The following is a 16,361-nucleotide window of genomic DNA, read 5'->3' as shown; positions in this document are numbered from 1 at the left end:
ACGCCAATGTAAGGGTTCACTTGAATATTGACATCTAAATGTATCTCCAATTACGTAGTAAATCAAGACGATGTAATACGGCGGATTAATGAGCTGCTGGTCCTTTCTTTCCAGAAATCAGAAATGTAATTTAATTTCACAGCGCACAGTCAAAAGTGACGGCATGCCCACTGCAACCCTGTCGCTCCCAACAGACAGAGGGAGGGTAAAAAACATCACACAACAACATTGAACAGAAAGAGTCTAGGTTAGGTTTGGCGCTTCTCTGGACAGCGTGACGTGTCAATAAATATAGATTGGGCAGCAGAACAGTTCTTAGAGTGTGTGTGTGTGTGTGTGTGTGTGTGTGTGTGTGTGTGTGTGATTGGTGATGTGGGGTGATTGGTTGAAGTAGCACTACAGGTCAACGCAGCACCATACATGTTGAATCCATTCACTTTCATCCACAAGGCAGGGTGAAGCAAAGGAAGGAAAAGGCATTTTCCAGGACAACTCAAGCTTTTCCCAGGACATTCATCATCTACGCATAGGTACCCTGCAATACCTTGTCTGATTTCTCAGGAAGCTGCCACTTGTTCGTTCTCAATTGGTACAGCTCGTCAAACTTTATGCTGATGTCTTCTATTGAGAGCTGCAGGAGATCCCAGAACCCCGCAAGGTCCTGTGCTGTTGGCCGTGGGTTGGCATTCATGTTCTGATTGATAAGAATAGAATCAATGTCAAAACATCTTTGAGCCAAACAGTGCCTGCCTGTGTTTCAAGGCAAAACTTAGGAGAAGAAAAACTACAATGGATAATGCAGCCTTATATGGCATTTAATCTTATATGCAACGCAACACACTTGCAAGGAAAACGCACACGACATCAATAAATGACGAGGAGTTTCATGCTTTCGGCTGAGGCTCTCACCAGGTTTTCATTACAGAGACCCCGGAACTGCTCAAACTTTTGTGATATGAGGAGCTGGGCACTGCCGACTGCGCTGCGGATGGTCCCCAAAACTACAAATGAGACAAAGAAAACATTAGTAAAAACTGCACGTAAACGGGGCCAGTCGAGTTCATGGAGACCGGGGAGAGAGTAACTCGCACATCAAATGTTGGAATGAAATATTTATATGAGCACTTAACATTCTGTGACAACAAATGGATCATTTAGAAGATATTTATTAACTCAGTCTCAGGAAAGATGGCAAATCTATATTCCGCTGTTTTCCGCATAATATTAGAATGGAGATTGAAATTTGTCATTCAGGCCCGTGGAGAGCTGGGATTCCTGATAATCTGATGGGAGGCTCTCAAGTGAGCTGGCTCGCCACTCATTCATCTTTCCGAAACTGCACCGATAGCTTTGCCTAATGGCACCTTTTACGGGGCGCCCAAACTCAGCCAACAGCAATTCTCAAGTTGTAAGCGTTGTCATTTTTGTCAGCATGTACAGTCACTGCAATCGTAACCTCGTCGAATCGTTTACCTTCCTCAGACAGCGTGTTGTCTTTGGTCTCCTGCTCCATCTGCTGACACCAACCCTCCATGCGGCCCGTTTCCGCCTGCAGCAGCTTCAGGAACCAGTTCCCATCTCGGAGGCAAGATGGCGTGCTGGCTTGTGCAGAGTCTCCTTGGGTGTTACAGTTTCCACTCCCCAGGCTGGGATCCGGAGGAGGCAACGACGAAGGATCCAAAGCCGGGTCCAATGTCTGTGGGTGCGCGATGGATGTTCTCGATGGACTTGAGGTTTGTTTAAGAGACAGCTGTTCCATGGCTTTGTCCTTAGTGTTGGATTCGTTGGAATTTGAGGTTTTAGGGCTGGTGCCATTGGGTTTGCTTTTTTCTGAGGGTGCGGCCTCGTGGTGCTCTTGAGGCTCTGTCTCTGTATTTTGTCTGGAGGCCATGCTGCTGTCCCTGCTAAGACTGCACAGACATGCAGAAACATCAGCCTCTGACAGACACTTTGGTGGGGAAAAAAACCCAACACAATGACATCATGCTTCTAAAACGGATTCCTAATTACCACATTGAGGGTACTCAAAATACCACAGAGCTGATGTGCTGTATCCTACTAGAGAGGAACACTTAACATCATGGGGGTTAGCGCTAGACATGCCATCCAACATCAATTGGCGCGAAATCATATACAGTAGCTTATGAAATACAGTCAGACCCCTTTAAACGTTTCTGTCATTGCAGCCTTTTGCCAAATTCAAAAATGTTCATTTTATTTTTCATTAATGTGGGACTTAATATTAGGTAGAAGCATGCTGAAATTTGAATTGCCAGAAGGAAGGTCTAGAGCATAGGTGTCAAACTCAAGGCCCGCGGGCCAGATCCGGACCGCCACATCAATTTATGTGGCCCGCGAAATCCTGAGCAAACTTCAAGTTTCTGGTTAAAATACTAAATTTGCAAGTTGTCCTTAACATTTAAAAATTTGGGGGTAAAAATAACAAGCATTTTTTGTTCCCAATATCTCTTTTGAACAGTTTTTACCGGGCTCTTATTTCAAAACTAGTTAGAAGTGTGCCAAACACACCTAAAATTGATTTGATTTCACAATTATACCGGCCCTCTGACAAAAATTATAACTACAATGCGGCCCCCGATAAATATGAGTTAGACACCCCTGGTCGAGAGGAAGACCAAAGAGGTTTATTGATGAAGTGAAAGAGGACATGACCATAATTGGAGTGAGAGAAGAGGATGCAGGAGACTGGGTTAAATGGAGGCAGTTGCTTGATTCACTGTGGGGACCACTGAGGGGAAAAGCCGAAAGGAGAAGTAGTAACTCAGCATACCATCTTGACATTAAAAAAAGTAGCAATTTTGTGAATTTATTAAAAATAAATAAACTTAATCCTCACAGTCATAAGTAATTAAAGCCATTGCAGTGAAACCTTGAGATGATTCTGTTCCTTCATTGGAGTCCCGTTGTGTTTAATGAAACTGATTGGACGTGATGAGGAAAGCAGGGCTAATTTTACCTCTGAAAACCGTCAGGTCCCAGGACTCGCAATACTAAAAAAAAAAAATATGGGTCCCGACAGGAATGTTTGGAGTAATAAAAATTGTGCAACAAAAAGGACAAATTAAGTCCAAGGTTCAAACTGCATTTAAAAGGACGTGAGCAAAAAACCAACAAAAGATACTAACAAATGTCAAAGTAAATATATGTATATGGCCCACAACTTGATGACAGGGAAAAATGTTTTTCCTCTTGAAGGTAGACCTTCTGTGAACGGCTGCACCATCCAGAGTAGGAATGTCAAACTCGTTTAAGCTTGAAATCTATTTCCAACGAATAAAATCATGGTATACACATATATAACTTTAAAACAAAAAATTCAAATATATTATTGCTTTTTAATAGTGTCCAAAATAAGGCAAGTGCAGCATCACTATTAATCATTAAATATTAACTTTACTATTAATCATCAAATGTTTCAACTTTTCATTTATTAAAAAATTCAGCTCATATTTATATTTCACAAAATTATCTCGTGGGCTGGTTTAAAACCATTTGCGGGCCAGAACTGGCCCATTGGACGGAGGTTTGACACCGCTAATTCAGCTGCTATATTTCTCAACCAACACAAGCTCAATGCTGCGTTCTCTAAATTAACAAACGCAGAGCCAGCAGACCGTAAGCAGCATTATGTTTCATGCAGCTACACGTGAAAAATTTACAATAGTAATTAGCCATGTGCGCACTGTTTATGTGGGGTAAATGAATAACTTTTTTGATATCCACCTTGGAGTTACATTTTTTGTCAATTCAAAATAATAAAGATACAGACTACTTCTTGTGATTCTCATCTCCTGCCGATCCCCCGCGCTCACGGAAGGACTGTCAGCTACACTAAATAAATTACCGTGTCAATTAGCCATATGCGTATTGCTTATGTCACGTCAAGTGAATGCAGTATCATTGAATTATTATACTAAGTAGTTTGCAGCATGTGCGCTCTGAAGTGAATTTGTTTTTATAGGTGAATTTATTTACCGGAGCAGCATATGCCCCTGCCACCGGAGCAGCATTTGCCCCAGTGAAATCTGTCTGGTGACGCAGCCGATTGTAAAGGAAGTCAGACAACTGTAAAGGAAGTCAGACAACGCGTTAAAATAAAATGTGGTATCGAGTAATGTATGAAACGAAGGTCATTGGGACGATTCCATTTTGAAGTTACTCCCAGAAGCACGGTCATCTATTCATCATTGTGCAGTGAGGCTCATCGCGTGAGCAGCATTTATTTAACAAAGCTGTGTTCTTTATTTCTCGATTAACCAGCAGGTTCAGGAACAGCTTCAACTCTATGCCACTGCCGAAATAATATATCTTGTACATATTGTCCATACATATACTATTTATTCATTTATATACTAATAGCACACCTGTATACTGCTTAAAGCAATCATATATTCTATTATATACTGCTAGAACACCTGTATAGTGGTCATAGCACATTATATATTCTAGTAGCTCGACCGTATATTTGTTTGTACTTTATCTGTTACAAATTCAAATCAATCATCCTATCTATACTGTTCATATCGCAGCTGCTACTCCTTGCACTTCTGATTAGATGCTAAACTACATTTCGTGACCTGTATTTATACATGTGTAATGACAATAAAGTTGAATCTAATCTAATCTAAGAAAACCTTTTACAGAATGCTCAGGACCTCTGACTTGGCAGAAGGTTAACCTTTTCACAGGACAATGACCCCTCGGCACACAGCTAAAATAACAAAGGAGTGGTTTCAGAACAACTCAGACCGTTCTTGACTTAAGCATCTCAGGGGGAGACCTGAATACGTCTGTCCACCAATGTTTACCATCTAACCTGACAAAACTGGAGAGGATCTGCAAGCAACAAGAGGCACGGGATCCCCAAATCCAAGTGTTAAAAACTTGTTGCATCATTCCCAAGAAGATGCATGGCTGTACTAGTTCCAAAGGATGCTTCTACTCAACATTGAGCATAGGGTCTGAATACTTTTGATGATGTAGTACTTCACTCTTTTCTTTTTTTTAATACATGAGCAACCATTTCTAGAGTTCAGGTTTTTCAGTCAAAAAACTAAATGATCTTTTTTGATTTTGGCCAGTGGCTGCAATGACGCAAAGAGGGATACTTAAAAAGGGTCATTATACTTTCCATACCCACTATATATTGTAGGTGTTAAATTGAAACCTGTTTAAAATGGTCAATTTCACATTCTTAAAGCTAAACTTTGCGAGTAGGGCGCACTGTCAGGATAATATTTTTGTTGACGCTATCCCAATGATTCGTATTGTGAATGTGAGTTTCTTATGCCGCTGAACCTTTTTAAAAGCAACTCCCAAGAAAAATTTAAACCAGCATTAAAGTGTTGAAAAGTGAACACATGGACAAAAAAATGGACCCAAAAACGAACACTAGCACTCTGTAGGTGGAGAGTGAAATGACATATTCTGATCTTTCTCCATTTCTGGTTTGTCAACATTGTTGAAATGAATGGCTACGTCTCTTTCATTCTCCAGAGTTGATTAGCTGCCACGAGGCAATTTCTGACAAAGGTTACATTTTTCGAACTTGGGTGAATGTGGACACTTTTGCTGTGTAGCTCCACGAACCATCTAGTCAAACAAGTCATCCTGTATACAGTACATAGGCACCTGACCACATGCATTGACAATGCATATATGTACTGACAATGACTATAGACTGCTTCACCCCGCCAGAGAGGACGACCTCACATTTGGTCAGAACATAGCATAAGGACTTTTGTGAACTGATCATTTTGAGAATACACTTACGGTCTGCCGTTCTCCACTTGAACTCCAATTGACTGGAATTTTAGGGGGGCAGTCAAGGGTAAAAGTTCCTCTCTTGGGACAGGCTGGAGGCAATCCACCTAAGTTTCATAAAAACACTATTTAAATTCTCCTCTAACAGTAACAGACAATATAACTAAAATCCACTAGAATCCAAATTGCAAAATCCCCGACATACAATTTATGAAATGGGATTGGGAGTTTGTTTTTTTTCTGGCAATTTCATAGTTCTATACTAATCATCTGTATCTGTAGTTTAACTTTGATATTCGTAATAGCTCATGCTTGCGACTACGGGTCGAAATTGTGTGGGCGTGAACAATTATCTTGTGGGTATGAATCTAAACTGTGTATGAAAGTTTTCCTTGTGACGAGGAATTAAAAAAAGTGGCTTTGAATATTTTCCCTGTGACTACAAACCAAAATGGTGTGGTTTTGAATGCTTGAGATTACGAATCTAAAACCTTTGAGTGCTGCCTTTTCAATCCAATTCCCACTCTTACAACGATCAGGCTTCACTATACACAACTTCACATCTGTGCACAAATCTCTTCTCTGGATCGCCTCCTGCGAGTACAAAACACAACATGCAAGTTGAGATGCTGTCATGTCGTGCTCAGCAAAGAGAACAACGATGGCGAACGGATGGATGCCTATGGCATGGAATACTGAGCTTTCAACAGCTCATTACGCTTCAATGTTAAGGATAATATTTGAGCAGCCTTTGTGAATAGTTTAAAAATAAAAAAAACATTGACAACATTCAGAAGGAATCATTTCCTTTGTGAAGTCAAATGTATCCTCAATATACATAATTGTTTTTATATAATCATTTGCAATATCAATTTTCTAAGCTCCTTGCTGTGGTTGTGTGGATATTGATAATAAAAATAATAATGCCTTACATTTACAGTATATAGTGCCTTTCGTGAAAGCCAAGGCGCTTAACAAAGCACAGCACTAACTGGTGGTAAACTACATTGCGTAGCCACAGCTGCCCAGGGGCAGACTGACAGAGGCGAGTGTGCCATACTGCGCCTACGGCCCCACCGACCAGCCACTGGGGGCAAGGTGGGTTAAGTGTCTTGCCCAAGGACACAACAACACACGACTCTGACGGAGCGGGAATCGAACAGCCGAGCCTTCGGTTACCGGACGGCCCCCATCTCCTGACCCTGAGCTACGGCCGCTCCCTCTTGCCTATTGCTTTCTTGTTAACAATGAAGGTCCAATTTATTTGTAACTTCTTACACTGATATTTTTCATTAAATATATGAATTTGGACTCACAGGTCATCAGTTTGCAAGTTACAGAACGACTCAACTGTTCCAAAAAAATAACATATTTTGATCACTCCTCTGTATCAAGGGAGTAATTTACACAAGTAATTTTTCATTAATATCTATTTGTTCATAGGTTCAAATTCAGCTCATGCGTGTGCATCAAAACCAAAGGGAACAGTTCCAATAAGTCAACTGCAGTGTTTATTTTTACGAGAAGTCCCTAGCAGTTACTGACGCTTCAAAAAAGGAACCCATTTTCGATGCAATTGGCCCAAAAAGCTTTATTTGACCATTGCATAAAATGAGCATCTATTAACCGTGACACCTTGAGGTGTGATGTGATGAAAGCTCCGCATTGCATGCCATCGGCGTCCGCAACATCAGTTCTCTGCTTGACACACATAAGCGGGTAGATGACTTGCAGCTCCACTGAGTTTCGCTGGTAGTCATTTCAAGTCGCATACTGCGATATATTTTTGACAGTGAAGTTACCCCACAGATTCATACTTAGGAAAGGCGATCCAGACAAGAGGTTCCTGCTAAGATGTGCGGTCGTGTGTAGTGAAGCTTTGTAGTCATACAAATGAGAGTTGTATTGAAAAGACTTTGCACTCACGTTTTAGATTTTGTAGTCACAAGAATTCAAACCCGCACAATTTTGGCTCGAAGTCACAAGGGAGCCATTCAAAGACACACATTTTTGATGTCATAATCACAAGAAATATGTTCATGCCCACACAATTTAGACTCATACTCACAAACATGAACTGTTAAGAAAACAAACAGTTAACCTGCGGAGACCCCATTAGTGAAGTTAACATTAATGAACAGTAAAAATTGATCTTTGATGTCTACGGTCAATGGACATTTCACTATGCAATACTGAATGTTTACTGAATTTATTCAGCACTTTTCCGGAGTAAAGCATGAGCATTTTGTCAATAGTTTGAGAACTATTTTTTCAAGCACAATCAGTGTAAGGACACATTTTTCCACTTACTGTCGACTGACGATAACACGTTCGGGTCTTATAATGACCAATCATGGCTCACCTGTTGTCTGTGTTTGGTCGTGTGATGTTTCTAAGGCGAGTACTGAGCATATGATGTGAATTTCTTTTCAGCAAGTGGGGAAAATGTGTTTTTGCACATCAATTGTACATGAGAAAGAATTTAGCAATCAGATTAATTATAGACAGAGTGTTAACTTTTTACTGCAGGAAACGGCTGAATAAATGTAGTATCCCTTTAACTTTGTATGCGATTAAGTTTGATATGATTTTCATCCACATGGGCGGCATGGCTTAGTGGTAGAGTGGTCGTCTCCCAGCCGAAAGGCCGTGGGTTCGATCCCCCGTCCATCAAGACCATGTCTAAGTGTCCTTGAGCAAGACACTGAACCCCCAGTTGCTCCTGATGCTGCGTCATCAGTAGGTAAATGACTAGTTAGTGTAAAGCGCTTTGAGTACCTAAGGTAGAAAAGCGCTATATAAGTGAAAGTCCATTTACCATTTACCACAAGTTATAGTCCACAAATCTGACCTGAATTCCAATAGAGGATAGCTTTCGTTTAGGTGCAGTGGGGGGCTGCTCCAAAGTGGCCCCAAGGTTCAGGGTGTCATTTTGGGGCTGAGCAGATGTTGAAGTGGTAGAAGAGGTAGTGGCTGGAAGGTCACGAGGAGCTGGAACAGGGGGTACGGAGGCTGCAGCAGGTGCAGGGCTAGGAGCTGGTTCAGAGGTGGGAGCTTGCTTCCTCTTGGCCAGAGCGCTGGTGCGGATGCTACAGAGACTCTCGGAGGAATTGCTCCGTCCTGATTGGCTGTTTGCTTCGCTGCCGTGGTCTTGTTGGTCAAGGTACGTGTCTTGGGCAGACTCTGTGCTGCTCTGAAGAGTTACTGAGATGAGAGGTTTGGAGGTGGTGCGGGGTGGGACCGGAGGAGGAGCCTTTCTATTGTTGGCTGCGGAAAGGAAAAGAAAAACAAACCAAACAGAACGTTCAGAATGATTTAAGATTAACTGCTGAAAGAAATGATAAATTGCACATCTGGTCAAAGCAAAATGAAAACAAAGCTGAAATTCTAAATATCTGAACAAAGACCCTCACTTTGTCTGTATTGCTGGCTGCCTCTATCGACTACTGTACAGCAAAAGCGACAACTTTATCACGTCAATCTGCTGCGGGTTATGCTCCACTGACATCAGTATGATTCCAGGGATCATCTTTTGCATGCCACATTTTCACACTAAATTGCCATATCTGCTGAAAGTGCTCAAAACAAATCAGTCCCAGCACCAATGTGTCACATTTAATTTACTCCCCCATAAATAAAGTATTAGACAGGTGAAATAACTAAGAGGACTTTTGGCACTCTTGACAGTCAATAATGATGCCAGTTAAATAGTTCCCTGGTCCATCAGTCAAACAACAGGGAATTGTGTATTGGCCCAAGAGTGTAAAGGTGCCAAACAGATTAAAATTACACTTAAGTGGTAGAATCAACCTGTCCAAGCCATTTTAGTCTTCAACATGGGAGGAAGCCAAAGAAGACCCTGAGAGTCAATTACAGGGAAATAATGCAAACTTGAAACTAGAAGGCCAGAATAGAGAGTCCAGCCAAACCACAGATTAAAAAACGTCAGTTAAAAACATCCTCAGATTTTGAAATGAGGTGTTTAATGAACTCCGTTGCAGGAGCACACTGTGTTTACAGATAGACTCATATCAACATACACAAATATCCAGCTCACTATTATATTATGACAAAACCCTTTGTGAAACTACGGATATGAGCCAAGCATTATATTAAAAAGGCTATGAAAGAGATAAGGTTCGCAATCCTTTAGTAAAATAAGATGGCAAGCTTCCAACTGTGTACTGAAAAACCAAAACAATGCAAATAAAGGGGAAACCAATCTTCCTTCAGACCAACTGCAGCATATATAGTGCAGTGAGAACATTGCATATCTGAACGAGACAAAATGGATCTAAAGCACACTTGATACTGCTCAAAAGTTTTCTTCCACCTCCTTCCCCCATAGCCATTTCAAATGTCAAGTAAATTAGCACTTTCTGGTAAATCCTGTTCGACTGAAGTTTACAGAATAATCTGATCGTGTTGATAAAGCAAGTTCAGGATGTGAAACTGAGATGCAGGAGTGCTTTATTTGCAGACTGTTAATTAGTTGTCATCTTTGGCATGCTACTTTTCTAATTCCTGTCTGTACTACTGATGCTGAAACAAAGCAAATTAATTCAATATAGGACAAATAAAGGTTATTATTTTAAAAAATAACAAGAACTAATAATGTCCTTATCTGTCTGCAGTGGCTATCTATATTGTTCTATATTTTTTGTTCTGTTACTTAAGTTGCCTGGTATTGTGATGTTCACTTTATGATTCTCCGCTGTAACATTGTTCCAGCTTGACTTTTGGCAAGTGCGCAGGATCACACACTTATTTTGGTGTTTTACAGCAATATTATAATAGTTTAAGGTGCGACAAGGGATCAGTGGTAGTGTTCCTTTCATCACAGATGCTGTGTAACATTGTTCCAGCTTGACCTGTGGCAAGTGTACAGGATCCCACACTTATTTTGACGTTTTACAGCAATATTATAATAGCTTAAGGTAAATGGGTGCGACAAGGGAGCGGTGGTAGTGTTCCTTTCATTACACAGATGTTGTGTGTTGAATCCCAAGCCATTGTGGCTGTGCCAAATTGCCCTTAGCAAGATACTGATACATTTATTCTTATCGTATAGTTATACAACGAAACTGGGAGTGCTCATCCGATTAGTTCATATAATTAATATGAACAATATAGATAGATAGATAGATAGATAGATAGATAGATAGATAGATAGATAGATAGATAGATAGATAGATAGATAGATAGATAGATAGATAGATAGATAGATAAAGGATGAATAAAATAGAAATACCAGTTTGCTGTTGATGCTGCATTTTCAGTAGGTGAATGAGTTGGTGTAAAGTGCTTTGAGTGTCTTGTGTGAGTGTGTGTGTGTGTGTGTGTGGGGGGGGGGGGGGGGGGGTTACACAGGGCCATCAACATTTACCAATAATCTTAACAGGCTCAAGAGTAAATTCACTGGTCGCCCCATTTAAAGAGTGAACGTTAACTGTACTGTCAAACTGTATGAGCACCAAACTTCACAAGCGTACATGCTTTGGAGCCTACTGTGAAACTAGTGATGAGTTTCCCATTCAATCAAAAGATGACCTCATCAAGGAGTGTGAGGAAGAATGCGTAATAGTTCAGGATGACGCATTGTCTCTCCATGGTGATACTCAGACACAACGCACACTGGATTGTGCCAACCAATTCAATAAACACACCTTGTTCGTATATTGAGTTTAAAACATTTAATGCCTAAGTGGAGAGTAACAGGAGATGCAGTTCCAAAACCGTATAACCAATCTTTTCAACAAGATAGCAGCATGCTATTACTGTATTGGCTTTTTGAGTGAACATCCATGAGTAGTGGTCAGACGGGGTTTTAAAGGGCACTTACTATTTTAAATTGCTCAAATGCAAAGCATTAACTTTTAGGTGTACACAAAGCAGGAAGCTGAACATTAATAATTCAGTACGTAACGTTAATAACGACCAAGATGCGATCGAAACTACTGTACAAAGCTAAAAGTGAAACATGACTTTTTCCCATCTGTTCACACGTTGAACCGGGCTATCTGGGATACGATTACTTTTTTTTTTCCACAGCGAACGCCAAAGTTACCGTTCACCATATGAAATAAATAGCGGTAATGGCGTAAATTGAATCGGTGTCAAGGTTTCATTATGTTTGCTACTGCATTTGAAGATTGAGCTCATACAATTAAATGTCATGGTGAATACAGTATGAAAAATATTAATCGCGTGATTAGCTGCGAGTCGCTCGTTGTGTTGACCCCTTATCTCCCGTTAGCTTGCGCTATGCTAGCTCGACCGCTTCAGTTACCACGCAGCCACGGGATTAAACGTTGAGCAACGTTGGCCGGAGGAATCGCAGGAATCAGACACCCAATAAATTGGTAGCGTTCGCCACGTTCACGCCACGCTGACGAAGGCGGCCAGATTGCTGGCAATATCTCCTTCCTTTCTTCACCCACGTTAGCTAGCTACGTCAAACCAATGATGTATATTATCTTAACACGGGTTCGCTTGCTTCTACTGAACGCGGGGATTTGATTGAACAGTCAGGATGCAAAGGAATGACCTACTGTTTCATCGTTGGGTCGAGAAGCGTTTCATTATGTCCATTCGGGAAACCAAACGAGGAGCAGACAAGGGGAAACGACCGCTGCCATTAGATACACAGAGACGCTGTGAAAGAGGATTTGATGCTCACGCCCTGAGACGAGGATTGGAGTGCACGTCTTGTCTGGAAGGGCATCGTGGACACCGATTGGACAGTTTTGTCACTGACGTCACCGGTGAACACAGCCATTGGGTAAAATGTAATCGCGGTGCCCTCGTAATTATAGGTGAGCTTTCATTTGGCTCAGGTCGCGGGAACCGACTCTCAATTTGGCACTTGAAAATGTATTACCCACTCATATTAAGAACAGAACATCTTTTTTAAGGCATATGCAACATTCGGCTTTTCCGGTAAAGAAAATTACAAGGTTCAGCGCAGTGATTTAGGTTCTGTAACCTCCCTCTAACCTCATCAAAACAAAAGTCTCCTAGTAACCCAAACCACAGCAACACGCTGCAGGATTGTGCAATCCGGTGGGGGGAGTACTATCACGTATACAGAATTTTGCAAATTCATCTTATAATAGATATTGATCTGCAAATTAAGCACGGTCTTTGACTGCAAGGGAAATGATGCTGGTTGCTGGATTTTTTTTTATTTTTTTTTTACAAAAACCTGATGTGCCAGAGCACAGGTGTCAAACTCAAGGCCCAGAATACAGCAAGTTCATTCATAAATACTTATAAATACAATTATTCGCTCTGTGTATGACATCTGTTTTTTTTTGTTTTTGTTTTTTTTGAGTACTCCCAGTGCTACAAATTTAAAAGGTTGAATTAAAAAAAAGTATCCAATCATATTTCAGCTAGCAAAGGGTGTAAGATTCTGTGAAATGTGTCTGAGTCTTTAGAATGTAAAGAGAAGGCCCTGTCCACTGTGCGTGAATGGACACAGCCCATTCTGTTTACATAGCTTGGATAATCTTGCTAGACTGTGACCTCAGGAGAAGCTAGCTAGCCAACAGTAGAAACCAACACATAGTCAGTCAGGTACATTGGAGCCAAGGCAGCCTTCAACTTTGCTGTCCCGATGGTTTGGAGAACCACAAAGCCATACAGATTATTGTTATTTTTGTCTAACGATATAACTGGTTTCAATGTTTCATCTTAGAAAAAAGATCAAAACGGCCAATCCTCCGTCAGCTATGAGACCTGTTCTTCACAGATGATCTCCCTGTCCCTACACCTCATGAAGGTATTCTTTTCCTCATCAGACAAATGCCTTCTTCAGGGGTAGAATCTGCCAAGTGACTGTCTTTTGAAGACAATGCTTCTGTTTATTCAGGAGTAAGTGGCAACATACACCACTAGATCACAAAGATCTAGATCGCACGGCTGTACAATGCAAACTGCACAAATATGCTTTTCCTTCATCTGATGTCAGGCAGATCATGTCATCAGAGCTATGAGTGAATGAATCCGAATGTAATTCATTGTCAGTTCTGGGGTGTCTTTTTCTAATGAGTCCATTTGTACTCTTAATTTAATGTTTTCATTCGAATTCAAGCAGGTTGTGTCACAATTCTAGTGGATATTTTGTTTCCAAGGATGTGCACATTGCTTCCTTCCCACCGTAAAGAGAACAAATGTTCAAAAAAAGGTAAACATTTTGAAATGCCTTGTGCTTAATCATGTACTCCAATAATGTTCAATAATGATGTCCTGCGTCGAACCCTCCTCAATGTCCTCACTCGTGACTTATACCTACTGCTGATGGCACATCACGTACTACATGAAAAATCAGTCTGCGACATGCGAGAGCTGCAACCACACATTTTCACTTTTATGCTTGTTTATTTGGGATTAAATGTAAATTAAATACGAGGAATGAAATATGAAACCTGGAAAAGAAAAGATGATCGTGTGTTACCTTGCAAATCCAGTCTACCGGGGCCTATGCAAGCATCATATTGGAAGGCAAAGTGGATGAGCCATACAAGGAAGTTACGAGAAAGAGTAGTTGAAGACGGACTAAGGGCAGGTGAGCCTTTGTAAGCAGCAGTATGGTTTCATGCCAAAAAAGCACTTGCAGATGCAATGTTTGCTTTGATGATGTTAATAAAAAGTACAGAGAAGGTCAGATGGAGCTGCATTCTCTGTTTCTGGATGCTTATGACAGGGTACCCAGGGAGGAACTGTGGTTTTGTATGAGGAAGTCTGGAATGGCAGAGAAGTATGTTATGGCAATTGAAGGCAGGACATGTATAGGGACAGTAAGACAAAGGTGAGGTGTGCTGTAGGTGTAAGGGAAGAGTCAAAGTCAAGTGGGACTGCATCAGGGATCAGCTCTAAGTCCCTTGTTTGCTATGTTGATGGAAAGGCTGACTGACAAGGTTAGACAGGAACCTCCATGGACTATGATGTTTGTAGATGACAATGTGATTTGCAGTCAGAGTAGGCAACAGCTGGAGGAGAAGCTAGAGTGGTGGAGGTTGGCCCTGGAAAAGAGGGCAATAAGTATGTGTAGGCAGGCTGGCACAGGTGGGGAAAAGTGTCAGGTGTGATATGAGGGAGTTGAAGATGCTGAGGTTCTCATTGGGGGTGACCAGCATGGACAGTCATGAATGAATACATCAGAAGGCCAGACTGAGATTGTTCGGACATACCCAGAGGAGACATAGTGATTATATGGTTAGAAGGACGCTGAGGTTTGAATTGCCTGACAGGAGGCTGAGAGGAGGACCAAGAAAGAGGCTTATAAATGTAGTGAAAGAGGACATGAAGGTAGTTGGTGTGAGAGAAGAGGATGCAGGAGACAAGCTTAGATGGCGGCAATTAATTTGCTGCGGCAACCCCTGAAGAGAAAAGCCCAATGAGAAGATATTTGGAGACCTTTAAGTCCTGCCATGTCAGTGTTTTACTCATTAAAAACAAAACAAAACTGTTGAACCATTAAAATGCCATCAAAATGTATTTTCCTTGTGTGTCCTAATGCATTTTGGATATAATATCCATGATAAAATTTATGGTCACAGCTAAGCCTCACCATATGGCAAATCATGGTTGAAGACATAAATCTTACATCAACTTTACCATTGCAATAATTTGACATTACAAACCACACACATGTAAACATGAAAACAAGTAAACCTTGGCAAGTGATGGCTCCAGAATGAATTGTAAGCTTAATGGAAAAGTTGTTTTGGGGTGGAGTCCAAAGAACCATTTTTTGTTCAATTTCATTGGGTTTTAAAGCATTCATACCTCGAATCATGCCTTTTCCGGCTCATTTTTAAAGGTTAAATATTTGCAATTTAAAGTTACATACAACTGAGATGTTAAAAATAGTGTGCTTGAAAAGAGGGAAAATGCACTGACATAAAAAGTTCAAACACACTAAGCAAAGGTACAAACTTCATTTTAAAGTTTTTTTTTTTTTTTAACTGGACGTTTAAAATGTGGTAAATGTTATTAATTCTGTGATTATTTATGTACCACTAGGCTAGGGGAACGCAAATCCCTGGTGTAATATAATTAATAATTTGAGTAATAAATACACAGCATTATTATAACATACTGTAACATGATTGAATGATAACCTCTCTTTCTCAGCGGTATCACAAGTTTGTGTTGAACAATACTCACTGGTGTTTGAGTGGTAACTTTTTGCAGTTGGTGGAAGTGAGTCGTCGGAGTCAACAGAGGCCGTATCTTCATCCTGGGAACAACCAGCCTGGATGGCCCTCAGATAGCTGTGACTACGCGACCTAAAGCAGGTAGGCGCAGGAAGGTCCAATGCCTCCACTGCCTGTGATTCGCCCTCACAATGTGGAACAACGTGCCCAAAGCCACGCCCGCAAACCTGGAATACAATGCATAAATACGCTAACCTTTCAAACAGATGCTTTCTGCTTGGGCTGAATCCCAAATTGCTCATTTTCATCAATGCACAAATCTGTACGGACTGATGATAATGAGCACTTTGCTTATTAATGTCATTCAGCAACATTACTGATTGTACGCTGTCCCTGGTGCTGCTGGGTGTGCGG

At 41.0% G+C, this 16,361-nt stretch overlaps 1 protein-coding gene and 1 long non-coding RNA gene across 6 annotated transcripts in view; one reads left to right on the top strand and one right to left on the bottom strand.

Moving 5' to 3' along the window:
* Positions 1-16,361, bottom strand: part of dlgap4a (discs, large (Drosophila) homolog-associated protein 4a) — a 69,888-nt gene that overhangs the window by 3,091 nt on the left and 50,436 nt on the right. For both annotated transcript variants that reach the window (XM_088407382.1, XM_088407383.1), the window contains 6 exons: positions 15,958-16,174; positions 8,636-9,051; positions 5,794-5,891; positions 1,474-1,910; positions 910-1,001; positions 545-694 (listed from right to left, as the gene is read on the bottom strand). In XM_088407382.1, coding sequence (XP_088263508.1) covers positions 545-694; positions 910-1,001; positions 1,474-1,910; positions 5,794-5,891; positions 8,636-9,051; positions 15,958-16,174 — 1,410 coding nt within the window. The remainder of the gene's footprint in view (positions 1-544; positions 695-909; positions 1,002-1,473; positions 1,911-5,793; positions 5,892-8,635; positions 9,052-15,957; positions 16,175-16,361) is intronic.
* The window catches only part of LOC148427779 (uncharacterized), a 31,475-nt gene that overhangs the window by 4,130 nt on the left and 10,984 nt on the right, over positions 1-16,361 (top strand). For 2 of the 4 annotated variants that reach the window (XR_015864724.1, XR_015864722.1), the window contains exons 2-3: positions 1,483-1,733; positions 15,985-16,088. This is a non-coding gene — a long non-coding RNA (uncharacterized LOC148427779). Of the gene's footprint in view, positions 1-142; positions 248-394; positions 1,409-1,482; positions 1,734-13,483; positions 13,568-15,984; positions 16,089-16,361 lie in introns of all 4 variants that reach the window. The other 2 variants (XR_015864725.1, XR_015864723.1) reach the window with 2 other exon arrangements.

This window comes from Hippichthys cyanospilos, chromosome 2 (genome assembly GCF_059441005.1).
Source record: "Hippichthys cyanospilos isolate Australia breed blue-spotted pipefish chromosome 2, RoL_Hcya_1.0, whole genome shotgun sequence".
Lineage (NCBI taxonomy): Eukaryota > Metazoa > Chordata > Actinopteri > Syngnathiformes > Syngnathidae > Hippichthys > Hippichthys cyanospilos.
Note: the sequence above shows the minus strand (reverse complement) of the source record. Positions and strands in the feature narration are given on the sequence as shown.